General features: G+C 38.3%; 2 protein-coding genes across 3 annotated transcripts in view; one reads left to right on the top strand and one right to left on the bottom strand.

The window, feature by feature from the left end:
• LOC139975337 (UDP-glucose:glycoprotein glucosyltransferase 1-like) overlaps positions 1 to 18,061 on the bottom strand; it is a 35,481-nt gene extending 17,420 nt beyond the window's left edge. The window contains exons 1-20 of one of the 2 annotated variants that reach the window (XM_071983208.1): positions 17,913 to 18,061; positions 16,972 to 17,179; positions 16,246 to 16,376; positions 15,837 to 15,949; positions 14,639 to 14,819; positions 13,822 to 13,991; positions 13,051 to 13,151; positions 11,835 to 11,995; positions 11,440 to 11,531; positions 10,532 to 10,682; positions 9,583 to 9,702; positions 5,705 to 5,926; positions 4,682 to 4,822; positions 3,670 to 3,753; positions 3,363 to 3,443; positions 2,245 to 2,371; positions 1,428 to 1,526; positions 908 to 1,002; positions 347 to 550; positions 63 to 194 (exon numbers count right to left, since the gene is read on the bottom strand). In XM_071983208.1, the coding sequence (XP_071839309.1) occupies positions 63 to 194; positions 347 to 550; positions 908 to 1,002; positions 1,428 to 1,526; positions 2,245 to 2,371; positions 3,363 to 3,443; positions 3,670 to 3,753; positions 4,682 to 4,822; positions 5,705 to 5,926; positions 9,583 to 9,702; positions 10,532 to 10,682; positions 11,440 to 11,531; positions 11,835 to 11,995; positions 13,051 to 13,151; positions 13,822 to 13,991; positions 14,639 to 14,819; positions 15,837 to 15,949; positions 16,246 to 16,376; positions 16,972 to 17,179; positions 17,913 to 17,933 (2,634 nt within the window). In that variant the 5' untranslated portion in view covers positions 17,934 to 18,061. The remainder of the gene's footprint in view (positions 1 to 62; positions 195 to 346; positions 551 to 907; positions 1,003 to 1,427; positions 1,527 to 2,244; positions 2,372 to 3,362; positions 3,444 to 3,669; positions 3,754 to 4,681; positions 4,823 to 5,704; positions 5,927 to 9,582; positions 9,703 to 10,531; positions 10,683 to 11,439; positions 11,532 to 11,834; positions 11,996 to 13,050; positions 13,152 to 13,821; positions 13,992 to 14,638; positions 14,820 to 15,836; positions 15,950 to 16,245; positions 16,377 to 16,971; positions 17,180 to 17,912) is intronic. The other variant, XM_071983207.1, reaches the window with a different exon arrangement.
• A 2,476-nt stretch (positions 18,062 to 20,537) lies between these two features.
• On the top strand, positions 20,538 to 27,760 carry LOC139975340 (uncharacterized). The gene is made up of 7 exons (XM_071983214.1): positions 20,538 to 20,696; positions 21,328 to 21,411; positions 23,746 to 23,807; positions 24,135 to 24,302; positions 25,207 to 25,352; positions 26,117 to 26,285; positions 26,845 to 27,760. Exons 2-7 carry the CDS (start codon positions 21,329 to 21,331, stop codon positions 26,934 to 26,936), a joined length of 720 nt encoding a protein of 239 aa, XP_071839315.1. The 5' UTR covers positions 20,538 to 20,696; position 21,328; the 3' UTR covers positions 26,937 to 27,760.
• Positions 27,761 to 27,992: the final 232 nt, after the last annotated feature.

Here is a 27,992-nt window from a genome sequence, read left to right as displayed (position 1 = left end):
GACTAATGTGATATAAAACTGATATTTCCATGTGTCATGTAAACAATACAATAATTCCTTACCTTCCCATTAGCAATAACTGCCCTTTGACCTGGCCTCATATTCAGAACACTTCTACAAAATGGCTGATGAAGTTGTAGCGATTCTGGATCTGTTGTTTCAAAAGCTTTCTTGAAAGCCTCAAGGTCCATGCCCTAAAAAGCAAAAAAATCAACAAATTGTTTTAGGAGGAAAGAAGAAAAAAAACTTGTGACAAGAATTTGGTTGATTCCTATTTCCACACAGCCATCATCGTTTGTCTTTTAGATATTAGATAAGGCTGTAGGAGCCATCCATAAACACTTACATGAACCTCCAATTCTTCAATTTTCTTCTTGCCAGAGGTAATAGCTTCAAAGTTTTCAGTTTTCAGAAGCTTTACGATGAAATTCTTTGCATAGTTTCTCGTCTGCGTGTGAAGCGTTGCCTGTACGGCTTTCGTCAACCAATGATGGTCTTGGGATACGTCTGTGTTATGAATGATGCCAATCCTGACTGAGTTGGATGATTTCTGTGGAGGAACAAACACAGGACCGGTGTGAGATGCTTGAAACTTTCGTCAATAAGCTGACTTTTTTCTCTTCAATTTTCTTTAAATGAGGTGGATATGTACTAAAATGATTAACATAACTTCCTGGGGCATTCAGATTTAATAAATGCAGGGTCTTTCATCACAGGTTAACTGAATAAGTTTTAATAATAATGTACAAGCTAATTGATATCACACTAGATCTAAAGAATAACAGATTCTGAAAAACTGCATCACAACATGGCAATGTCTTTCTTACAAAAACAATGAAACAATGAAAGACGTTAAATTTTTTAAACTTTATAAACAACTGATTTTTCTTTCTAAATCAAGACTTACGGCATATTTTATCCCGTTGTAGTAGAGACTACGACCCTTGGCGGTGGAGAGATCTGCTACAACCCAGATCGAAACTTGACGGATCGCTGTATCCTCTGAAAAGATAAAGGTCAAATAAGGTCACATGTAAGGTCAGTCATGTTTTGAAGATTGTAAACAGAATACTTTTTGTGGTAAATTCATTTTTAACCTGCCAAAGAAGAAATGAATTAATGAAAGGTTGGCCCAACTTGCATTCGATTCCTAGCTGTCGTTCACGAGATATCTCTAATCGAATCTAGTGACATTTTGTACAAAATGTGTGAACTTGAAGCAAACAGGTATGATGGCATAGATACAACCACGACGACAAATGCTTCGTTTTTCTTATTCTACTGTTTGGACTAAATTTATAGGTTTAGAGTTTTTAAATTTACTGACAGGGTTTGTGAAGTTTAGCGGTATCTACTCCACATGAATGCCTTTGGAAAATTGCTGCCTGAAAGCCATATTTATGTAAGAATATTACCAACAAACTTACCTCTTTTGGTAAGATATTTGAGAGACTCAGTCACTGCAGCTGTTAACTCTGTCTCTTTGAGGTTCGCAATCCCCTCGCTGCTCAGATCAACGTCTGGAACTGAAAGGAAAAGAAATCGGGTTTAGTCGTTTTTACCATTGGTCATTGCATTCAAACCATTCTTTCAATAACTTGACAGTTAATGGTCACCTTATACACAGGTGTCTAGTTGATTCTGTAAGATCCCTTTTGATAATGTTTTCAATCTGTGAAATTATGTTTGAGATGATGTTTATGATGATTATCTTGATAGAAACTGATCTTACTAAAGAGAACCTTGTATAACATTTTTAGAAAGAAAAAGAGATACTAAATATTACTTTCACCTACTTCTGCAACAACCCTTATGCCCTACTGCATGTATGAACCAAATTCAAACATATACCACCTTACAACAAGACCCGATACTATTTTATTGGAACCTCCCAGAAACACAACGCAATCCCCCTCATCCCCCTCACCCCCCTCCCCCTACCACTGTGTTTCTTTTCATGTTGGTGCCACTGGCTACCGAACTACATAGATATTTCCGTAAAACATCCATGCACCACAAGTACTTCGCTAGCCTCACATTACTGCCATTGAGGATGGTCGTGGCAATGTTATGGTAACCACCTGTTCCCACTCAACCAACCCCCTCCCCCCCCCCTCCGCACCCTCCTCTGAACCCTGTCACTGATATCCACAAGGACAACTGCTTTTATTTATCTCTCTGTAGTTATAATTTCAGATTTACAATAGATATTTGCACATTGCATTGGAGTCTATTACCACTCACCAACTGAACCTGTCAGGTCTATGATCCTCTGGGAATCTGTGGAGAGGATGCGCTTATTCAGTCGAGGGATCACATTGGGTTGCTCCATCACATACTCCAAGAGGTCTGTGCCGTCTCGGATGATACCCTGGAGATAAATCATGAGAGAAAAGTGTACTCTATTATAATGTCTCCATATAACATGGAGCGGTGTGGTGTGTTATGGTGCTTTGCTGTGTAGCATCATATGGAATGGTAATGTATTGTGTATTATCCTGTGATATGGTGCGGTGCTGAGTAGTATAATAGTATGGTGTTGTATTGTGTATTATCCTGCGGTATGGTGCTGTGCTGTGTATTATCATATGGTATGGTGTTGTGTTGTGTATTATCCTGTGGTATGGTGCGGTGCTGAGTAGTATCATATGGTATGGTGCTGTGTTGTGTATTATCCTGTTGTATGGTGCTGTGCTGTGCTGTGTATTATCATATGGTATGGTGCTGTACTGTGTAATATCCTGTGGTATGGTGCGGTGCTGAGTAGTATCATATGGTATGGTGCTGTGTTGTGTATTATCCTGTGGTATGGTGCGGTGCTGAGTAGTATCATATGGTATGGTGTTGCGTTGTGTATTATCCTGTGGTATGGTGCTTTGATGTGTTTTATCATGTAGTATGGTGTTGTGTTATGTATTATCCTGTGGTATGGTGCGGTGCTGAGTAGTATCATATGGTATGTTGTTGTGTATTATCCTGTGGTATGGTGCTGTGTTGTGTAATATCATCTGGTATGGTGCTGTGTTGTGTAGTTTTCTGTGAAATGGTGCTGTGCTATGCTGTGTATTATCATCTGGTATGCTACTGTGCTGTATAGTATCCTGGGGTATGGGCTGTTCTGTTAGTGTCGTGTGGTATGGATTTGAACTGTAGATTGCAATGTTATATGATGTTATGTGATGCCCTGCAGTGCAGTGTAGTATGATGCGATGGAGTTGTACTGTAGTGTGTAGTATACTGTAGTGGCACTGCCTAGTGCAGTTTGGAGCTGTTTTCTGCAGTGCGGTGCAGTAGAAAATGAAACAGTTTTTACTATTAACTTATTTGATCACAAACAAAATTCTAAGACAAACGAAACTTACCCGGTAGACATCTCGTTGGAATTCTGGTGTCAGCTGCATAATTGTAGTAATCACTGAATCTTCAAATTCTTCTGGAGAAAGCTACGAACAGGAAGAAACAGGGCCATCGAAAAAAATAAAAATAATTTTAGGAACTAAACAATGCTATCGAGAATCATTTTCTCTTTCTGGAGTTTTGGAAATCTTGATAAGGATGAGGCACAACCAAAACCTACTAGTCATACTATTAAATTCATATGTTGGACTCTTCTAATCTTATCTTCTAATCCCCCCCCCCACCCAAACAGAAAGACACATGTTAACTCACTTCATTCTCTGCTATTGGTACTCCATTCACAAGTACTTGAGGAAGCTTGCCCAGTGCTGTCTTCTGATAGAAACCCTTGCTGGCCTGCTCTCATAAAAGGAGAAAATACAAAATATTATTTCAAACATTGACTATAAATCTGCCAATCTCCCCACTTTAAAGTAACATAACAGGTAAAACTTACAAACTACAAGCGGGACTCAGCATTTCGGCGCAGCTTTTAGAATCATGCTGCTTCCCACACATCACAATCACCGAATCAAAACAGGAACTTCTATTTTGTATTCCATTTGTATACATTTTGCCAAATAAGTGCAAAAATTAAAAGAAAGTCCTGTTGAGACATTATACACTTCACAGGGATAATATTTCGTTGAAAAATATAGTGTAAAGTATTAACCACTCCTTGGCTATTAAACCATGAAGAGCTGACCATCCATGACAATTGTTAACCTTATAACGCATGAGTTGTCTCTGTAAGATACATTAAACCACAAAAAAACGTACAGTTCTTGGCCGATAAATTAAAGACCGCCGTTAGAGCATTTTGTCAGAAAATTACACCAACAAAATGTGACAAATGTCAATAGGTAGATGAGAAGGCAATAAAAAAGTCAATAATGGAGAATGAGTAAAAAGTGGTAAAAAGCTGAAAAGGGCGCCAGCAGTCCATTTGAGTCCGTCAGGGAGGCATCCGCCCCCCCCCCCGACTGTATGGACGCTCTGCCACTGAGCATTAGGATGGGTGGGATAAGACCTGCTCCAATGGCTTAACATTTACTTCCATCTTGGCTTTTACATTCCTCTTTTCTCTTGTTCCCTAACCATAATTTTTCCCCTCATCCCACATTTCTTCACAAGGATACAAGGGTTTCTATTACTCTCTATAATTTCACTTATGATTACAACCTACACTCTCCCTCATTTGCTTTATATCTGCTAAATTTGTTTCCCCAAAAAATTCTAAAAATGCAGGGAACAGATGGCATAAGAAATGAGGAATCCGTTTTACCTTCCGTCGGTCATCGTATTCGGTGTCGGCATTAATTATCTCATCGATGTCCTCCCCGGGATGATGTTCCTTGAAGACACTTATCACATGATCTATGGTCACCTTGCTCTCCTCCAACTCATCGTCAACTTGTTCCAGGATCTGGTCGGAAATGACAATAGTTTTTAAATCAATGAAAGGGTCAGATTTAAAGATTTGAGACTTTAAGAATTGTCCTGCAGGCTGAGATGATATAACTCAACTCGATGTCCCGATAAAATGTTGATACAGTTTGGCGTTCTCTGACGAACTACTCGTCGCAATTTGGGAGGATAACTTGAAACAGAAAATGAACCTACTCAAAACTGAGTGATAACAACTACTATCAATACCATTTTTATTTTATTTTCTTTTATTTTTCATTTTTTTTTTTTTTTAACTTTTCCTTCTTTTTTTTTAACTTTTCATTATCTATACTAGTTGGCAAAGCATACACTTTTACGAAGAAAACACTGTCAAATCATGATTTCAAAAACTGAGTATGAGAAGAAGTGGCTCTATTTATGAGTTTGGTGATCAGAAATCACAACCACAGACTCATCGATGGGGACATATAACTGACTGGAACGTTTGTGAAATATAGCCCCCCCCCAAAAAAATACTTGCTAAATTTTGATCGTTTCATGCATATAATAATTGTAAGTTTAGACACCAACCATCTCACAGATAATTATCTCAGTTGGTAGACGGTACCATTTATTTATTTATTTATTTACTATTTTTTATTTATTTACTATTTATTAATAATTTTCCTTACCTACATTAAAATTTGTCTGTCATTTTCCAATGCACTTTTCTGAAAATTATTTGCTTTGGATTTATTATTTATTCAATTGAATTGAGAGGCGTCGTATGTACCGCATTACCATTTTAAAACTACGTGACCAGGTAGATAGACAAGTTTTATCTATTCAAATTCCACACATCTCACAGAAAATATCTTTTTTTTTTAAAGATTTTCCGACCGTTGTGATTCCACTTTACCTGGGTCATGAGCGTTAGAGCCTCCTTTGCCCCGTCGTCTATTATCATGAAATTGAAGAGTCTCATCATGGCCACGCCCGCATCTTTTGTTCCGTCGATTTCATCGGTGTCGTCCACGACGAACACAAAGCCCAGTCTGACGGGGAAGTCCGCGTCTAAGAAACTTTCAGCTTGCTCAAAGAAGAGCAGACTCGCTGGATCCGTGGGGTCCAGGATGTGAACCTACAGGAGGAGCGAGAGAGAGAAATAGTTTAAAGGAGAAATAAACTCTGGGTTTTTGGAGCGTACATGCGGTAGGGGATATTTTTCTGATACCATTTATGAAATTACTAAGCAAAATATAGTTTCCCTGAATTTTACGCGAATTTTCCAATTATTTTTTTTTACCCATTTGAACAACGGCCATTTTGTTAAAATGAGTATTGAGGGCGCTTCAAAAGTGACGTACACCAGCCACATCGTAACTTCAAAACAATGAAGCTTTGCATACGAGTTATAGTCTATTCGCACTATGTTCGAGCATCTTGCTTCGCTTATTTCACCGGTTAAAATGCCCGAATGCCAAGCCTTTGGTTGTGTTAACCGAAGAGGGGAAGAGGGAGCAGAAAAAGGTAAAAGATATTTCGTTATTCCAGATGGAATAAAATATCCGGAAAAGAGTGAACTTTCACTGAGGTGTACAGTACCTGTTCGTTATGTTCTTAGCAGCCGTAGGAAAAGGATTCTTCTTCTTGTACCTCAAGAAATTTACAAAACAGAGTTCTAAATGAACTGGCTGCAAAAATATCTGGGAGAATTCAGGTCTGTTGGTCAGACATTCTCCTGCGTTCAACAAAGCTTTTTCCGCGAACAATCCATAGCAGCATATCCTCCCCTTGTCGCTTTCCAATGGCGAACAGAGTGCACACAGACACCATTCTTCGCAGTGGCTCGCGTAACCGGTATTCGTATCAGCAACGGAATTCGACCCAACATCACCAACAGTCGCGGACTGATTCTTTGCACAAACTCCTCCTCTCGATGTCTCAGTTCTCCCTCTGAATATTCTGGTTCGAAAAGATACGATTCCAATCCAAAGGCTTCCATTTTCTTGTCTGAAGATATTTGCTCGGCAGTAAATTGGAGTGCAATGATGGACGTAAGTAACGCTATCGCTAGGACTGAGTACGGTTTGCGTGTTGAAAGCAATCTAATTTAAACACGTTAAAAATCAATTCCTTGAAAAGATCCCAAAATTTATATTTCTACTGATACTCGTTACAATAACAAATTTTACACACTTTTTAAGCATTTTTACAGATCAATAAAGACAAAAAATATTTTTTGATCGATATTTTATTCATTACTATTGTTGAAAGTACAATTCTAATTACTTTAGAGATTGGCAACGATTTTGTCTTGAAATACGCGATGCGGCTAGCTTTCGTCACGGTACATCCGGGTACTGGCTCAATTCAAACAAAATGGCGCGACACATGAACTACATTCAAATCGTTTTTTCACCTCAAAGAAGGGATTTTTATGCTTTTCTTTTGCTTTTATTGGAAAGACCATCTGTCAAAACGTAAGAATGGATGCAAAAAAAACTAGGGTTTATTTCTCCTTTAAAGGGTGTGAAGACTAGCGCAAAAAGAAACGTCTTATGCCTATAATCTGACCTAGTTTTGAATGAGGTGTAACAGAAGTGTTAGACACCACCATCGATCCCAGAAAATACACACACAGCTTGCTACCGTCAGTAAGTAGACGCTAGTGTACAGTCAGTACATACAGCTGCGGTCAATACCCACAGCAAAGTGTACAACAATACAGCGATGGACATCTCAGGTCCAGCTAAAGATAACACGGTATCACGTTTCATTACTGTCTGCATTTTGTAGGGACATGAACAAAATGTCACTTGCAAGCAAGTGACGTTTGTGTCAAGTGACAAGAAAGTTAACTTTTTCAGATGGCCACACACGGTTTAGGGCGAGTCTTCAATGCCTTTAAAACATTAAATATATATATATATATATATATATATACATTAAAAGATAATATATTAACTGTTACATCAAAAACATACTCAACATTCAACAGAGCACACTCTCTACTTGAAAATTCTTACAGTGTCAACTTTTGAGAAAATACGCGATGCGGCTAGCTTTCGTCACGGTACATCCGGGTACTGGCTCAATTCAAACAAAATGGCGCGACACATGAACTACATTCAAATCGTTTTTTCACCTCAAAGAAGGGATTTTTATGCTTTTCTTTTGCTTTTATTGGAAAGACCATCTGTCAAAACGTAAGAATGGATGCAAAAAAAACTAGGGTTTATTTCTCCTTTAAAGGGTGTGAAGACTAGCGCAAAAAGAAACGTCTTATGCCTATAATCTGACCTAGTTTTGAATGAGGTGTAACAGAAGTGTTAGACACCACCATCGATCCCAGAAAATACACACACAGCTTGCTACCGTCAGTAAGTAGACGCTAGTGTACAGTCAGTACATACAGCTGCGGTCAATACCCACAGCAAAGTGTACAACAATACAGCGATGGACATCTCAGGTCCAGCTAAAGATAACACGGTATCACGTTTCATTACTGTCTGCATTTTGTAGGGACATGAACAAAATGTCACTTGCAAGCAAGTGACGTTTGTGTCAAGTGACAAGAAAGTTAACTTTTTCAGATGGCCACACACGGTTTAGGGCGAGTCTTCAATGCCTTTAAAACATTAAATATATATATATATATATATATATATACATTAAAAGATAATATATTAACTGTTACATCAAAAACATACTCAACATTCAACAGAGCACACTCTCTACTTGAAAATTCTTACAGTGTCAACTTTTGAGAGAAGGGTGACCCTTTCTTTGTTTTTTTGAGATTTTGGAGCGAGGTTATCCATAAACACTTTTCAAAATGGTTTGATTCAGCACAGACAGGGGATATATCCACATTCCCTACCTGCTGTGAATCGTGACAGCAGCAAAACACTGTCCTTGATCTGTCTGTCTGACTGACTGATTGACTGACTGACTGACTGACTGACTGACTGACTGACTGACTGACTGACTGACTGACTGACTGACTGACTGACTGACTGACTGATTGACTGACTGACTGACTGACTGACTGACTGACTGACTGACTGACTGACTGACTGACTGACTGACTCTCTATCTATCTATTTATTTACTTGAGCCTCTTGTGCTTCTGTCATTCTGTTTTCTGGACAAAGAGTTGGTTTTGCTGTTTGTCTTAAAATTTCAGGGTCATCAGTAGTAACCAAAATTTTAGTTTTCATTTTCTTTTATTTATTTATTTCCAGTATAATATTTATAAACAGGACATCAAAAGTGAGTACGTAATAAGAATTAAATATTATTTTAAAAAGTTAGTGTACAAAACCAAAAAAAAAAACAAAACAAAACAAAATATGGTATCCTATAAAGTGCTTAAATTTTGCTAAAAATAGTTTCCTTTAGGTTCAGACCATTCAAATAAAATCTCAGAGACGGATGAGTGCTAAATTCATGTATAAAGCACCTTGGTGTCAAAAATGCAAATGTGAGCGGTTTTGTTAATTGCTTGTTGAACTTGAAAACACATTGGTGACTATAATTTGACTTTCCGGCATATTCATGGGTAATACCGATGACCTCGGGAAGAATGAGACGACAACGACAACATGCAGACAAATTTAGAAAAGAGGTAGTAACTATCACAACGAATAAACTTAGGCGAAATGGCTTGTAGAGGATTGTGCACTTGGTTTTAATCATATCAGGAATAAATTACATGGTCAAAAGTATCTCAGCCAGGAGGGGGGGGGGGGAGCTTCAGAGCCATGATAACCCTCCATAAAATTCTCAACTCACCAAATGGAAGAAATTCTTCCTGACTTGTCGCATCATGCCAGGAAAGACAGGACGCAGTAATTCTTGGACGTGTGATTGCCAGCCACGATACTGAGGGTCTGTTTCCAGGTCGTTTACGTACTGTTAGCAAGACAAAAGTATGCAAATACATGTATATATTATTCAGGCTGAGTATGTAAGTAGAGAGCTATTGAAGAAAGGATGAATGAAAAAGTAAGAACCTGCATGAAGACAAGCTAACACAAATGTAGAAGTTTTCAGACCTTAATATGGCAGGGGCATGGGAGAAGGGTAGATTCGTAGGGTTAAAACTTAAGATTGTGATTAGCGTTACGGTGTGGGTTAGGCGGGGGTGAGAGATGTGGGATGGTGAGGACATGTCGTAGGTAGCAGTGTGGGACAGGACTCCTAGGCCATGGGGATAGGTAAGGTGTGAGAATGCTACAGCATGGGGATGGGTAGGGTGTGGGAGTGGTGGAATTTCTTTTCTTTCTTTTCTTGAAATTTTGGGAAACTGGAAAAGTTTGAGAAACGATCACATTAAAACTGACAATAGTTTGCACCAACTTGTGGTACATCAAATTTAACCAACGTCTGTCATTGCTTAACATTACAACCTCCTTATACCAGGACGGTTTTTACACCTTGCAATCACGAAGACATAATAATCGTGTGTATGTGTCAAAAGCTGAAAACGTCGGACGGATATCCAATTTACAGTTTCAGCTCATGTTGGATGCTTTGAAATTTAGAAGACAATTTCAGATCCATTGGAAACTCTTGGGATTCCTCCTGGTTGAAAAACCAAACCGAATCTGGCTGGCCAGGGATCGCACCCACAACCTCCCAGATGATTGTTTTCATTACCTCTGATGCCACCACCATTATACACTTTGACTATGACACATTTACCATAGGCAATGACATAATTTAATTTGCTGGTACTTACCAAGACCGCATTGTCCCTAATGTCTAGTGCAAAGTCACCCTCAGATTTAGCAATCTTGGTCTTCAAAGCTTGATTCAGAGCATTGCCATGGAGACCAAGAGCATGCAGACCTTCCATCAGCTGGCCCTCACTTTGCAAAAGGTCAAACAACCTAAAAAGATTTTGTTTTAAAAGAAAATGAGTATTTTTCTTTTATGAATGAACCAGAAAGCCAGTTAGCCTTGTGATTCCTTGCGATACATTTTTGCTAAAAATTCTAAATACTGTAAAAATCTGACTTATGAAGAGCAAGTGATATGTATCCAAAATAACACTGCCAAACAATCCACTCAGTGACTCACACAAATGATCCACTCAGTGACTCACACAAACGATCCACTCAGTGGCTGGCAAACCATCCACTCAATGACTGACACAAACGATCCACTCAGTGACTCATACAAACGATCCACTCAGTGACTCATACAAACGATCCACTCAGTGACTCACACAAACGATCCACTCAGTGACTCATACAAACGATCCACTCAGTGACTCACACAAACGATCCACTCAGTGGCTCGCAAACCATCCACTCAATGACTGACACAAACGATCCACTCAGTGACTCATACAAACGATCCACTCAGTGACTCATACAAACGATCCACTCAGTGACTCACACAAACGATCCACTCAGTGGCTCGCAAACCATCCACTCAATGACTCACACAAACGATCCACTCAGTGACTCATACAAACGATCCACTCAATGACTCACACAAACGATCCACTCAGTGACTCACACAAACGATCCACTCAGTGGCTCGCAAACCATCCACTCAATGACTCACACAAACGATCCACTCAGTGACTCATACAAACGATCCACTCAGTGACTCACACAAACGATCCACTCAGTGACTTACATGAAAGGATCAGCAATGTCGGCATCGATGACGAGTCCGTTTATGATCACCATGCAATCACCGGGATCCAAGCCATAGTTCATCGCAAACTCCTGTCATTTAGAGAAGAAAAAGAACACTGTCAAATTAAACGAAGACTTGAATACATAGGATAGCATTTCATTGTACTTTAAAAAACAAAGGGTGTTATACGTGGACGCCTCAACTTTTCTTGCTCGCAGATAAAAACTGATTTTCAAAGATGACACAAATATCTGAATTTTTAAAAATAAAACAAAAGCGTTCTTGAAGTTGGCACATTTGTAAGGGCAAGCAACACATCACGACAAGAACCGTGCAGGTCAATCGAGGTTACAGTACTATTTTCTAGTCTCTAGATGTGAGAGCGTTCTTACCCTCTGATTCTTCTGAATTTCGTTCCTAAACTCCGGTTTGACTTGAGTTCGCACCAAGGAATGAGCCAAGAGAGGAAAGTTCTGACTAATATCCTGCAAGACCTTCAATCGATCTGCCTCAGGAGCGAGTAAAACCCTCTGAGCAGCCTGAAACGCGATACCTGTTGAGATAATTGAGATTTTGTTATTTCAAAATGTTAAGCATTTTGCGATGAAAACTGGGCTTCAAGAACTAATTTGCTTAAGTACTCTACCGATGTATACTCGATGTCTTCTTTAACAAGACACATTTCTGGGAAACGATCGACCTTCTGTTACGAGATTATCTTCAACTTCTGAGTATATTTACCCTTCCTAATGTCAACTCATAGGAGGAGAAAAATTGTTAAGAGATCTCAAGCAAATCAAGGAAAATTCTATATTTTACATACATGAGATGCAAAGTTGGACATTTTTGAAGGGGAGATGCCAAGATGATTGAACTATATTGGAGTGAAATTTTTGCCAGAAAAATTTCCTTAATTCAAAAATTAAATATAAAGAACCACTACGATGTTCAAAACTTGCTACAAAATTTGAAAAGCTGGTGCACTGAGTATTTTCTCCCTCAGAGAAAATTCTCATATTTAACCACTATTCTACCACTTTCTTGACTGCATCTCTAGATTATAAATGTTATTAATTGTTATTGAGATAACAGAGGAGGGAGGAGCCAGGATTCTTGGATGAGGGAACCAGGAAGACAAAGTCTCGGTCGATACCAAACTTTCTATCAAACCAGCAGTGCATAAAAACTACATCTGTAAATATTAAGGAATGCCTATGTGAGAAGATTGTTCAAGTTTTCTACAATCTACCTTGTTTTAAACAAAATCATTTTTGAACTCCTCAGCTAATTTCGGTACCCCTACAGGTACTCATTTGTGCCTAATTCTATCCATATATTTTATTCACAATGGGAAGATAAGTTTCTTATTTGTAAAACTTGCTGTATATATGTTTGTATTACTGTATGTGTATCGCAGTCTATTGATACTTATAGTATTGCTTTTGTTTTCCGTTTACGACCTTATAAGCCGAATTTCCGAATGTGGACAATAAATTCAAATTCAAAGAACTCAGAAGGGGCAGACGTGGGGTGGATTTGCCTGAGGTTCTTTTCCTTCGAGTTTTCAAGATATCTGGAAAGATCCTGAATTTGTAAGAATCGACTTACTCTGTAGCTGCCAGACTTTCAACGGTGCCATAGCATCCGACGCATCCAGTAATGATTGCTTGAACTGTCCTAACTCTGATGCTAGACTGGGATGTCGCTCTCTGCAATCAAAACAATAAATGTTGTTAAAAATAAATGATGTTAAAAGATATGACGAGATATGCTTCAGTCTAACTCCACAAAAATAACATATTCTGTTCATTTCTGTTTGACTTTGAAAAGTTTCTCAATAAAATGTCAGAAAGCTGATCCAAGCTTATAATGCCAAGAAAAGAAAATAGGTTGTATTTAGAGCAATTTTTCTCTCGAAATTTACTAGTATACAATGCAGAACGGAAGGTAATGAGAGCGGTCAGAAGAGCATGCATAGACTCCAGATGCATGAGCTGATTATTTCACTTTGGCTTCGGCTTTGAGTACAACGTTTCTGTATGTTGCCGTGTGGGACAAACCTAACCGTAATAGTAACTACCGACTTTGCCTTCCGCATTATAGTCACTGCTGACTTTGCAATCCCCGGTCCCCCCTCACAATTTTGCAAGGTGTGTAAGAGTGACTCCATAAGTCTTCCCTTTCGGGGAAACCAAAAGAGGAATGATATAGACAGAACAGACACACATGTAAACAAGTAAACAACAACAAACAAAACAACAATAAAAACATGTAAGAAGCTGCCAAGGCAAATTACAAATGATAATTACTGAAGTAGTATATGAAGTTTTCTTGCAGGAATATTATGAATATCAACAAGACTGCAGCCTATTTTCTTACTTGAGGGTGGTGAAGACAAAGCCCTCTACCTCGTCAGGGCCTGAATCTTCCTCTTCTTCCTCACTCTTTTTGTCTTTCACCTCTGAGTCATCGACGGCTTTATACTCGGTGCTCTTGATGGCCAACTCTACACCATACCCAGACAGACGCACCTTACGATTGGACGTTTTCTGAGGTCAACAGGGACAAGAACGGGAAAATTTGAACTTTCAGGGACGTCAATTTACCAAATAATGAAAATTTACATCAGACACACAGATTCATCAGCTTTAGCGATGTGCTTTGCATTTTTATCGGCTAAAATCTGGCGTTATCATACTTCACTACTGAAGAAATTTCGAGGTAAACAGATAAATTCTCTGTTACTGCAGTTTTTACAAAAAATCGTACCAGGAACAATGAAATTATACACCATATTTCAATCGGTTTAAAAAAACGGAACTATAACACGCTGCAATTAAATTTGCGGGAACACAATGTATGCTAGGATTTGATTAAACTAGTAATGGCTCACTTAACAAGAAGCAGTCAAACACCACAAATGTGTAAATACCACAAAACTTTGTCAAAAACGTGGGAAAGGTTAAAAGATTCAAGATGCACCAGAGCTTTTAAGAATAACTGTTCTCCCAATTAATAAGTTTGACCTTCCTTAGAGAGGTACACCGGCATAAATGGAACAAAGATCTCATTGACATTAAGAGAGAAGGAATTCAACATACTAATGCTTCCGGCCATCCCCCTCCCCAATCCCTCCCTTCCCCCCTAAACTTCCCCTCCCATAACTTCTTCCCCTTCCCAAATGTCAATCACTTACAAATATGTAATGTCTGAATATATACTGAATTCGTCCATTGTCTGCGTGAGTCTTCAATGCTTTGTGAAAACGGAAGACGTCGCTGGACCAATCGTCAAGGCGGCCATAGAGAATAACAACTGGGACACCCTCTGTGTTGCTAGGGTACTTGTGGTCCAATTTGAAAATGCCTGGTTTAGCACTGTTTTAAGGACAAAGGTGAAAATGTTTTGAAAAAAATTAGTAAAAACAAAGGATCATCAGAAACCTTGCATAAAAATTAATAGGTTTTGTGATGGTCCACAATGAATTGTCCCTTCAGGGGGTTCTGATATCGCGGGTACTGTATGATGTACGATGTTAACTACCAAAATTGGATAGTATATCGAACAGCATTAGTACAAACTCGCGTGAGGGACTTGCGATACCGTTACACAGTAGATTACCACACCTTCCCCGGCTATGAATAGCGTTGAATTGAATGATCTACATTTTTCTCCCAATGTGGTTGTGGTGAATCAAAAGCGCGGAAAAACACAATCCTTTATGTAGAACGTAATCATCGGTTCCAAATAATCGGTAGGGCAATGGATTTTGCCGATGCCAATTATTTACCAATTGTCTAATAATCAGCCCGATACCAATTATCTAACCAATTATCAATCGAACACTAGTATTTATTAAAGTAAATGTCCAAAAACCTCTATCAATATCCAAACTGTCTGTATTAACCTCTCTGTGTTTTGTACGTGTTTTTGTCCCTTCTGTTACTGTTACTTGTCATTTAGCCTTTGAAGAAGATCCTGCTAGGATCGAAACGTCAGGCCAACTTACTTTTACACATTCTCCTACACAGGCTCTCTAGTGGATAAGCAATTTGCTAACAGTTTTATTTTATTTTAATATCCAAACTAAACAAAAAGTTCTTAGTTTTCATTTACGTAAAGAAGAGTGTAAACGTAACTTCAAACATCTGGTGGAATCCCTTTAAGGGAAGGGTTTACCTGTTTCTACCACTTCCCACAACACACTTATTCTCATACCCTGTCCCTTCCTCTCACTAACTTTTGTACTTATTTCATCAACACACTTTCTCTAGTCCATACTTGAAATCTTAGAGAACCATACAAACTAATACTAGAGAATATGCCTTTTTTTTCATTAAATCGAGTAAAACAATTAATTTTTTCACTAAATCTTTTTATATCAAATATCCAACCTTTCTGAGGCATCTTGTAATAACTGTTCTATGTTATGGAGTGAACAACTCTGCTGCCCGTGGACATCTACAAAAGCAGGACAACCCTTGGGAGCAGGCAGATCATAAGCAATCTGGGTGAGAAATAGTGAAAGAGAAAGTCAATGAAAGTAGGGTTTATACTCTAAATGACTAAAGAAATGGTGGGGGATTAATCTAAACTTTAGAACAGACAAGAAAGACCTACTTCCAAGAGAAGAAACCCAACGTAAAAATACTTTGAGAGAAATCTGCTGAAAACATATGGGGTTTACAAAATATTTGCAAAAAGAATTGAAAATGGATTCCCAAATTTTTTTGTGGGACTTTTATGGAGACTTTTTACTTCTGCTGGGGAAAGGGGGGATCTTAAGGGCATAGCATGTTTTACCTGGTTGTACATCTCAATTCTCGGAGCATAATAATGAACAGACAAGGAAAATTTCAGCAATCTCAAGTCTGTAGATGAGAGCAATTCACCAGCAAACTTGAGAAGGAACTGGTAGTCTGATTGGTTAGTTCCTGAAAAGTAAAATTAGAAATGTTCTGATTCAGTTTTACTCTCAAAAAATTCCTTACAACTTTGACATAATTGATTAATATTCATCATAATTTAAGTTGCAGTTTCCACTTCAGACCCTAAAATGATATTTTAGCGATGAAAAACAGCAGCTTACTTTATCAGGTAGTAGTGCATAAAATGTGTGTGGGGACAAGCATTTCTTTGCATTACTCTAAGTAAACAAAATTTCTTCTGCACTTACATATGTATCATATACGAAATATCAAATATTTTCTCTGAATTCAGGCATTTACAATACAGCTTTATTTCGATGATGACCCAAATACGGAAATAATATCTTACATTTTTATTTTTTTCACGAAGGGGGACCTACACATTTGATTTCATTCATCTGTCACACATTATCAGATGAGGAAACTAAACATTTTTTTGCATTGACTCAGTAATAATTCATTAACACAAATCACATTCTCTCTTTCATTAAAACAAATGAATCACAAATCAAATGCCTCATCTTTTCTTGCAAATATTTTTAATGTTCTACTACTTGATTAAAGGGGGGAATAAAACATCAAATACACAGCTTTAACTTACTGAGACCAACCTGGGCCTCATCAAGCCCAGACAAATTTTCCATAAATTTCCAAAATTTGTCATTGCTTTTCTCAGCCAGAAATTCACTTCCTTCTGCTATTACTGGTGGTAGCGGCCATTTTGTCTCCAAGGTGGTTGTAATTGGTTTAGCCTTCTTTGCTAAACCTAGGCATAATATTGAAGAAAGCACCAGGCAGAGGAACTTTACCTAGGGAGCAAAATGAGACACAGCATGGAGGTTATATGAAAAACAGTTCTAGGAGCTCTTTCAATCTACCAACACAGCATCACATTATCTTTAAGAGTAAAACATGAACAAGTCACTGTTGAAAATTATGTTTTCCACTGTAGCTATTACAACTTTATCAGTTCTAGCATACCTCGCCAAGACTTAAAAAGTCTGGAAATTCTTTAAATTGTTGTAAATCCACCTCGAAGCTAAAGTAGTATCGAAAAGAGAGGCCATGTCCAGACAAATTGGTCCAGGTAAATGTATACGCTGATGGCCTAGGCCTAGGTAAAGTGAGGCCTATTGTTACTTGAAACATGTCTGTCACCACCCCTAGGGCAACATTTGGTTAACGAAGGACTTAAATCATTTAAGAAAAGTGTCTCATAAAGTGTGAAGATAAAACCGACTTAATGGAGACGAATTATAGATTTCTATGCAAAATTGATAATTCAGCCAATCACAACACCACACGTTCAGCGAGTGAAGTTAACATTAGGCTTAATACAACTACAGCACTAGCAATGCGTTAGTAAAATGCATTAGGTAAACGATTCATTATTTTTGAGGGCCACAAAATAACATTGATTTACGGAATGGCTTGCTCGATCAATTTTATTGATATCAAGTCTTACTATCTACAACCACTGCAATGGAAAATTTGTCATACCCACAGAAATACGTGAAAGAAGAACTTTAAAATTAATCTTACCTTCCAAGTGTGCGCTGCCATTTTGTTCGAGTCCGGAGTTCAATAGCTATTTAGACGTGACCATAATGTAGTTGTACGATCTTTGCTAACATACTGTTGGACGAAAATCTACGGGAAGCGGATTTCTCACCTCAGGTCTGCTATTCAGCTGGTCGACGAGTAATAGGCTTTCAAACAACATTTTCACTTATGTTTTCACTATTTAGTAAATGTGCTGCTTTTGACAGTAACGGACCAGGGATTCAACAGGGCACAAAAAGCCTTTGGTGCAACACATTTGTTGCAGGCGCGGATCGAGGTGGGTGGGGTGGGGGCGGGGATATAACCCTTTCAAACTCACAAACAAATTGAAATACGGTAGCTTTAGCACAACCGTGCATATAGACCGAATTAATAGACCTAAATATAGTCCGAATATACCTCAGCATAATTATACCTTGATAAGATGGGTGGGTGTGGTGGTGGGAGAGGTGGGGGAGGAAGTCGGGAGGGGTAAAAGCAGGGACAGAACTGACTATAAATAGTCAGGCAATCGGGCCTTATCCATGCACTAGGTTCTCTTCATAAGTGTAGGCTGAATTTCGATAGCCTACTTTGTTTTAGAACTTAGAGGTTAAAGGACCCTGGCTGGCTAGACTGCTTTTAGAAAATGTTCAAAACGGACCGTCAATGGCCGTCTTTGCACGGGAGCCTAGACCAACGACAGACCGCCCCTACAGGTAGAAGCCTGATGTTTCATTACAGAAGGAAAATGTAATCCTAGATATAAACAAGGTTATACTACCGCATTACTACTGCTCCCAGTAAGCCCTCCCAATGGGCCGTCGTCAGTTTATCGCAGTAGTAGCCTATAGACATAAAAAAAATTAATTATAATAACCATTGTGTTACATAATTAAAGCGCTTTGAGACCTTTTGCTGGTATAAAGCGCTATATAAAAGAGGAATATTATTATTATAATTATTAGTCAAGTTAATTAAGGACTGCGAAGGAAACCCTTCCTTCATTTGCATATAATATATATATATATATATATATACAGAAGCTTATGGAGAACATACCACATAACAGTAAATAAAACAGGTGATTAAAAATAAAAATAAAATTCTCTCTTTTTTGGGGGACATTCAAGGTTAGTATTAGGTAATGTTAGAGACAGTATTATGTATAACAACGATATTGACCGGTGTAATGTGGCTGCCATCTCTAAATAAACACATTGAATCAAGGAACCATTAAAACTTCAAACACTTAATGTGGCTTTGTGGTGCCATTCTTTAAGTGTATTCAATTCTTCAGTCTGCTGTACTAGCGTTTCTAGGAAAATCTAGCAAATCTTGTAATGGTGGTTTCTCAGAGACTTTGTAGAAAGGTGAAACTTCTTTCAATAAATCAATGTGTCGGTCGTGATTCCAGCTAAACCACCAATCATTCAGAGATCATATCAGAGATTTCCATCTTTTAAAACCCGTCTTGATTAAAGGGGTGGGATTGTGAAAGACGTCACGTGAGCAGCTGTTCGGTAGACCGCCATGATAGTTGAATTACCCGAGACAGTCGCCATCGGTCTACCGTATCTAAGGACAGCTGGAAAATTCTTGACAAAAGTTGAAACGGATATAGGTTAACCTTTGAACTCCGTTTGATCTATCAGCTTATGTACTTCCTTTTTTTTAAGTATTTTCCGCCAAATGTCATTTGTATGATCGGAGATCTTTGAGAAAACAAACCGAGTTACTCTCTAATCCAGTTACTGTCATGGTGGGAAATACCCTAAATATTACCCAATTCTGTTGAGTTACTTTGATACGAAGGCTTTGTTAGGACATCTCACGAACGACCGGGTCATAGTAAGGGGAGTTGTCAATCTTAAAGCAATTTACGGTTTTCCCGTCTGACATGACTTTCTAAATTCAAAAGGTTACAAATATGAGTTAAACTGTTGAATGTGAAAAATATAACTGCATGATTATTATGAATATGATTATGATTATGATTTTGATTATGATTATGATTATGATATGATTATAATTATGATTATGATAATGATTGTGATTGTGACGATGATGATGATGATGATGATGATGATGATGATGATGATGATGATGATGATGATGATGATGATGATGATGATGATGATGATGATGATGATGATGATGATGATGATGATGATGATGATGATGATGATGATGATGATGATGATGATGATGATGATGATGATGATGATGATGATGATGATGATGATGATGATGATGATGATGATGATGATGATGATGATGATGATGATGATGATGATGATGATGATGATGATGATGATGATGATGAATACGGATACCCAGCCGGTAAATGAGTCAAACATCTCATTATTACTCAAAATGAAATCGTTTCTTTTTGAATCACACCCCACGCCACCCCCCCCCCCTTTCAACCTCACATAGGCCTAATAATTTATAATAAATGTTAAGTACCGGTGCGTCATACGTTTAGACCTAATCATATACCTAATTGATATATTCTAAATATGCCTCAGAATTAACCATTTGGGGTCTACATTTCGTTTTTTTCTTCCAAAGAGACCTCGTCAAGTCTTTGTTATACCGCTTTATACGGCTGTGGATGAGTTCTCGATATGTGATGTCTCTAATATGCTTCCGTACGATTGACAGTTATATATACTATTCCAGCAGCCTCTTCAGACTGCAATCTGCACTTGGAACAATAACAAGTTTGATACCACTCTGCGACAGACCCCCGTCTTGATCGACTCACAAAATATATTCCAGGTAAGATCAAACTAAAAACATTATAATATCTTGTTCGTTTAAGAAGGGCATGCAAGAGAGCAGTGGCAAGTGGAGGGATATGGAGATGAAGTGGGAGGGGGAAGGGGGGGGCATTCCTCTAAACGTTTTACTAAAAGCGGTTTTTGAAATATCTTAGAGTCTAACGAGTAACGTATCCTTTCTTTGGCGTTTTTCTTCTTCTGTTTTGATTGGTTGTGTTGTTTTTTTTGGGGGGGGGGCGGGGTTCGTGTCATCATCGTTAAAATCAGGGACGGGGAAACACGAAAAGTTGCGGAGAACTGAATCGATTATGGCTATATATTGTTAGACAATTCTATTATGCTGTGCGGGAGTAACATACGTTTATAGGTGTCAAATACTTTTGGAGGTTTTTCCAAATCCTCCTCTGTTTCCAACCAACTCCCACCGAGCCTTCCCCTTTGTCATATTTGTCACATCTTGTCCGAAGAAGTACTCCTCTCCGTATAGTTTAATAAATTCCCTAGGGCTATGTAACGCCGATTTTGTCAATATTGTTTGAATGGTCGTATTTCAAGGCCTAGAACCAATTTTTCAATTTACCGATTGAACTAGTGATTAACATTTTGATTATTTTGTGTACCCCTTGCAGTATGTCTCCGTTTAAATGCCTGTTTGTGATTTCTGTGTTGGTGTGCACAGTCGTTACTGCGAGGAGGACGATCCGCTCTACGAAGTAAGTACATTGTTTTAGTATCAAGATTTTTACTAAAAGTAAAAAAAAGATAAAAAATCCAAATTGATAACTATATTCGTACTTTTGTATTAATCGGTATTAATAACGGTTTTATCAATAAATCGGATGTAATTATTGTAACAATACTACAGGTTGATGTTGAGAGTCGGTATCAATCGATTCAAACATTCTTTTATTCTCAGACATTACGCCAGCTATGAGTATAATTTTGATTTTATGTTGTTAGTTTGTTTGCACTTCTGTGATATGGATGTTAAATTGCATTACTAAAAGCGTATACGAGGTGTAAGAACTTGCGGTAATTGCAGGAATGCATTTTAGATCACTTTTTATGTATTTATATGAAGCAACCTCAATAGAAAAATCCCAACCCTTCGTTCGTGAAATGCATTGTTAAATTTCACATAGCAAGTCTTAATTTGATCTTGTCGTGGTATACCCCCGTACACTGAAATGTCTCATTACTTGAAAAACGTGCCACCCGCGAGCGATTTGCCCGTTGTATAATTTGAATCAGGCAAACATTTACCCAAGGTTAGGGGGTGAGGGGGGGGGGATGGGTGTTGCTGGTGGTGAGTAGGGTGAGGCAGGGGGTAGTTTCTTTGACGGTTCAGTATAGAGTTATAATTGGAAACAACATGATTGCCTGACTTTACCCTATATATAATCTGCAAGTATCATGTTGGCGATCTTACATATAATCCAAATATGCTAGAAAGCCGAAAAATGGTCACAAGGATGCAAACTTCATGTAGCGGTATATATGTGAGTTATTTTGAGATCAAAGTATAGATGTAGTGTACAGTTATGGTAGCAAAAGCCCATTAAAAGCCCCATTGACTTACACACTAAATCACAAAAGTAATGTGGTCTCTAAGTCTAGATAGAAGTTTTCACTAGCTAAACGCTACCCATCACCGGATAGCTGACAAGTTGTCCTTTCATGGCACCATCAATTTTCCGTATCATGACTGTGTAGATTTTTTGCTATCCGAGTCGGAAGTTTTCGTCACTTGTAAACAAACCTCTTCACTCAGTGGTAAACAAATTTCCTACGCTGCTCCTGGGAGGCCTAAAGGGGTCTAAACTTGCCTCAATTGACCAAATTTTCTCACCACATGCACTTCCATTCATGTTCTTCAACATGCAAGCCACAAAAAAACTAGATCATGATTGATAACAGGTCACGAAATATGTTCTCCTGCTGCTTTTTGGCACTTTTCCTAAAGGAGAACAATCGAGCGGATGGATATAGACTTTAATAGGAGTATGCCACCTTATAGTAGCTCTCGGTTATAGTCTACGTTTTATGTGTTTATTTGTGTGTGTCTGTGTGTTTCACATACATTACCTTAAGATGTCACTAGATGCCTAGCAACAGTTGCCGGCAGGAAATATCCAGTACATTGGTTTCCGAGACATCCCGATAAAGTTTGGTTTAAATTAGGAAAACATAGCAATAAAATGGACGACCTTTCCCTGAAACAAATATTCTCCAGGTGACTCCAGAACAATAAACAATCGTATCCGCGAACCAGGTCATTGGAAGTTTCTCGGGAAATCATTGCTGTTGCTTCTTCAAGAATGTCTGTTATCATAACTGCAACTTGACATTCCTTTCCCGACTACCTTAAAGGATGACTGTATGGCACAAACTTAATTTCAAAAGTGAAGTGAGTCGAACGAATTTTTGAAGTTTTATGTTTTATCTCCGAGAAAATCACTGGTAACGACTCTTAATGACTCGATCTTTAAATGAATTGATATATATATATATAGTTAAAACTCTGTGTTAGAGATCGCTGAAAAACCACTTCTTTATCATTTCTAAAACGATGGATATAACGTCACATATTCTGCCTTAGACGAAGAGCAGAGGTCATCATCTGTTTATCCTTGGAGAATCACTCTCTGCCTTTTGAGTATTTTAATGGTGATTATCCTGAAAACTGGACAAAGTATAGAAGCAGTATACAGTTATACTAGCTCTCGAATTCCCCACTCCCACGCACCCCCCCCCCAAACACGCACACACAAACACGCTCTTCTTCTTTTATAAATGTATCGACACTAAACCATCTTTCAATTCTACCTCATCATCACATTTTACAATGTGCCACCATGAGATTTGTTTGCACGATTGATCATCACTGCGGTGCATAACCGACAAAACGAAATTAGACTATGGGACGCCAAACGGCCAAAATGTATGATGATGATGATCTGAAAGGGTACGGTATTTTCACAGTAAAACATGTCTTTAGAGGTAAGCTTAAGGTTATATAAAATTATTGATTCTGTTTCATTCCTCAGTCACTATTGTCTTCCTTTGTCTCAATACCAAAACCCACCGAACGGAATAAACCAATGTGGACGTGAGTCTTACAACTGAACTTGCCTTCTTCTAATTCTTCTTTTGTTTTCTAACCATTGTTCACTTGCCTTATTCTACTTTAACAGTATGGACAATTATAGTATTATTTTTTAACCGAAGCTTGTTTCAAGCATATCTAAGATGGTTGATTTGTACGATTTATATTATTTTCATTTCCAATTTGTACTCGACACATAAGTATAAATGACGTACGAACTATGTAAATTTGAATAATAAATTATTATAAAATTTGGCTCGAATTTAATGTATTAAATAACCCTCCTTCTGGCTAAAATGAATGATAGGAATTTCTCCTCTTTCCATATAGGCAAAGAGTGCCCTCGATACACGGAACTAAACGGTCACGTCAAAGATTTGACAAACGTAACTGTTCGACGGGTGGAAGCAGGTGTTTACGCTACCAGGACCTCTACAAAATGCAACTTAACTGATGCTTTGATAGATTCATACCTACCACTGCATTATTACTTCTATGGTGCGTTTAAAATTCAGCTCATTATAATGAGTCGTTGCTATTGTTACAAAGTATAACTGTTTGTTTTGGTTTTAAACAATTTAACCAAACAACTGACCTTCCTTAAATTATTAGTGCCCGTCTTTCAAACGCTACCATCAAACTCAAAATTCCAGGCTATGGGCCTGATTTAGAAGTAAACATGCAAAAAAGATATTGTCATATTTTCCCCAATTTTTCCTTTTCAGTGCCTCGTAAAATTCACCAAAGGCAAAGCAAATTTAAACTAGAACTGCATTTTCCTGGAAATACGCAGTATTGTAGTGCGCGTGGAGTGCTTGCAGTATTAGAAAGAACTTTATGGCTGTACATGGTGTTCGTTTGGCGGGAACAACACACCAGGGGAGTATAGTTATGTAGGTACCTACAATGTAAGGGCGCTTGTGATCGCCTTGACGGGCTCAGAATAAGTTGGCTACGCAGCTAGGCTCTGTAACTGCAGTGTATTGAGACTATATGAAAGATTAAGTTTCAACGTCCAGTCGTGTATAGGTATCGGTCAATTGGCCAGTAATGCCAAGATTGAAGCGCACACGCGCACTACAATAAAAATCATCATTAATGTATCTTCTTGCAAGTCATGATTCACACCGGTTAAAGGGATAACGTTGCCTGATATTTACCCCCACCGCACCCCTTCCCCCGCCCAAAGAAAGACAATAAAGGTATGGTCAGAGCGCTGAAGCACATAATACACATACATACATTTCTCGTTGTATACTTCAATCCGAGAGGTATCGCTAAACTTATTCCCAACCGATTTCTCAAGGAGATGTCGTTGTACGTTTTGCGTAGCTATACATTTCCATTTACGATGGCTTTTGTTTTCTCAAGATTTTATTATTTTCCTTCTTGCAATTGCCAGGTCAGGAGGTCAGAATGAACCGAACCATTCCCATTATGCTTTTCACGACCAAGATGCCAGCCGAACACCGATGTGACTACACTCATCAACTCCAATTTTACCTACCCTTAGTCAATCACACCAACTACCCAGATCCTACCGAGGAGGTAACCTTATCAGATATTTACCTAGTGACCTCAGTAATTCAGATATTTACCTATACCCGCAGTCAATCACCCTCAAACAACAGAGGTGGTTACCTATATGTAATATTTAACTACACCCGTCAGTCAATAACACCAACTACCCATCATGCAGAAAAGGTAGCCCTTGTAAAATGTTTACCCGGTACCCACAGTAAATAAGATATTTACCCATATACCATCAACCAATCAGCCTCCACCAACAGAGGAAGTTACCTATATTTCATATTTACCTACCCTCAGTCAATAACATCAAGTACCCACAATCTACAGAGGAGGTAACCCTTAGATATACATTTTAGATATATTATAACTACCTCCAGTCAATCAAATTGAATACCTACAACCTACAAAGGAGGTAATTAATATAAACGATATCAGTTTATTTGTATTTGGTTTATGCTGATGATTTCTTTCTGTTGAATATGCATTATCCCATTCCGTCCAAGATGACCCAGACCCTGCGACAGAATGCGATAAATGAGCATTTCATCTCTTTCGTCGGCCCACGAAAGTGAGGGATGGGAGATTGGCTTGCACAGAGGTCGACATATGGTGTGAATGTTCCTATAGTATTGTATGTGGAAAAGACTGTAATTATCATTCTGGCAATGTTACAGTACGCACTGTCTTCGGCTGTTGAGTCATTCCAGTTTCGTTAGTATCAGTAAATTTTGTTATTTTAGTTTTGCTTAAATTTATTCGATTTCTAATTTTCTTCATTATAGTCTCGCGTTCAAGTGACTGCAAAACAAGAAGAATGTTTTGTAGTGTATCATTGGATTGGGAAAATAACAACACAAGCAACCTACAATAATTACTTCAACTTGAAAACCAACCTCACCGACAGTGATTCCTTCAACTTGGCTTATAACGAGAACAAGTTTGCGCATGCTCGTAAGTGTTTCTATTCATTTGTTGCGTTGTGTTAGGGTGGTGGTGGTGGTGGGGGGGGGGTGCATATATGTATGAGTTTGGAAGGAGGTGAACGTGTGGCTTGGTGCACATGTCCCTGTGTGCTCATGTGTTTAATGTCCGTGTGCATATGGTTGTTTCCTCTATACTGGAGGATGGGATAGATTGGAAGATTCTAGAGACATATAGAGAGAAAGCAAATCTTTCAATCTTCAGCGTGAGGCAAACTTGACAATGGGGATGGGTGGGGCGGAGAGGTCATGGGCACAGCAACCCGAGGCCCGTAGTTAATTGATGGGGCCTGGAAATACGTGATGAAGAATAAGTCATTCTCATTTTCAAATTATACCGTAAGAAAAAAGGAAGATTTCACATTGGGTGACAAAATTGATGTGTCCCTGATGTTTGTCACTGTCTTATGACGTCTTAAGGTATAAGTTAATAGTCCAATAACAATTCTGGGGGTGCATCCTCCTATTTTCCCCCCTTTTCCTCAAATCGTTTCATTTTTTTCCTTCTTCTTCTTCTGCTTTGTTTGTAGGCTACGATCCATCTTGCCGACCCGGGGCGCGCCATGAGATTTGGATTCCATTGGATAGCTGTCCAAGTGCGGAGAGCAGTTCAAGCGATTAGAGCGATGTCTCAAAACACGTTAATGGCATAAAATATGTCACAACGAAAAAGTCGAAAATATAGATAAAAACATCCTTTCAGGGCCACTTATTAATAAATAAAATTTGAATATTGATTGCTTCAAACTAACAATTAAAGTATCAAACGCTAATATTGAAACAGTTATATTTTACAGTTCTTGTTTTTGTCGTACATGTAATACATGTAGATCATAAGTGAATGAAATTTGTTACAGAGACCGGATCAAAAAGCGGAACGAGGGGGGGGGGGGGGGGGTGGTGTGAGTGCGGATGGGAAGGGAGGAGACCGTGACCTTTTGCATTTATTAATCAGTTTTTTTTTCGTAAGTTATAGTATTGAATGGGTTGGAAAGGAGGTATATGCTCTGCTGTAATATGGCAAACACTGTGTTCTACCCTTTAGTATACCACACCGATGAACTCTTCTGAAATTTCTGTAGCATGAAGATGGCGCATACTTTGAGGTTTGGTTGTTGTTTTTTCTATCATTGTTTGTTTGTTTGTTGTTGTGTTGTTGTTTCTTTTTTAAAACCTGGCACTGCTCAACCAAATGATATAGGGAAATCGATCAGATCCGATTAACAGTAATAGCCTATAGTTTAAATTACCCTTGTGACAATTGACAACAATTTTATATTTTAGTTAATATACATATTTCTACATGTTTCTTCTTTTTCTTTGAAATATATCAATCTTGCAAGCATTTCCAGACTGGTCTGTTGGATGCATAACAAAGAAACATTGTACCTAAAAATATTGACAGAATAAAAATAGCCGAAAGCAATAAAGCTTTAAAAAATCCAACTGTTTCTCTATATCTATAATCCATTCAATATTAAAAACTTTCTGTCTTGTTGGAAACGTTTAGAATGGTACAGCGTGGTTAGAAACTTCTCTAATCTCGCCTCCCCATCCCCCCCCCCCCCTATTATTATATACCCTGACTTTGAAAAGGATCAAACTGATGTAAGTGTAAGTGAAGACTAACTAGAATTATGATCAATTCTTAGTCTAGTTTATAATATCTAACCTGAGG

This window comes from Apostichopus japonicus, chromosome 10, assembly GCF_037975245.1.
Source record: "Apostichopus japonicus isolate 1M-3 chromosome 10, ASM3797524v1, whole genome shotgun sequence".
Taxonomy (NCBI): Eukaryota; Metazoa; Echinodermata; class Holothuroidea; order Aspidochirotida; family Stichopodidae; genus Apostichopus; species Apostichopus japonicus.
Note: the sequence above shows the minus strand (reverse complement) of the source record. Positions and strands in the feature narration are given on the sequence as shown.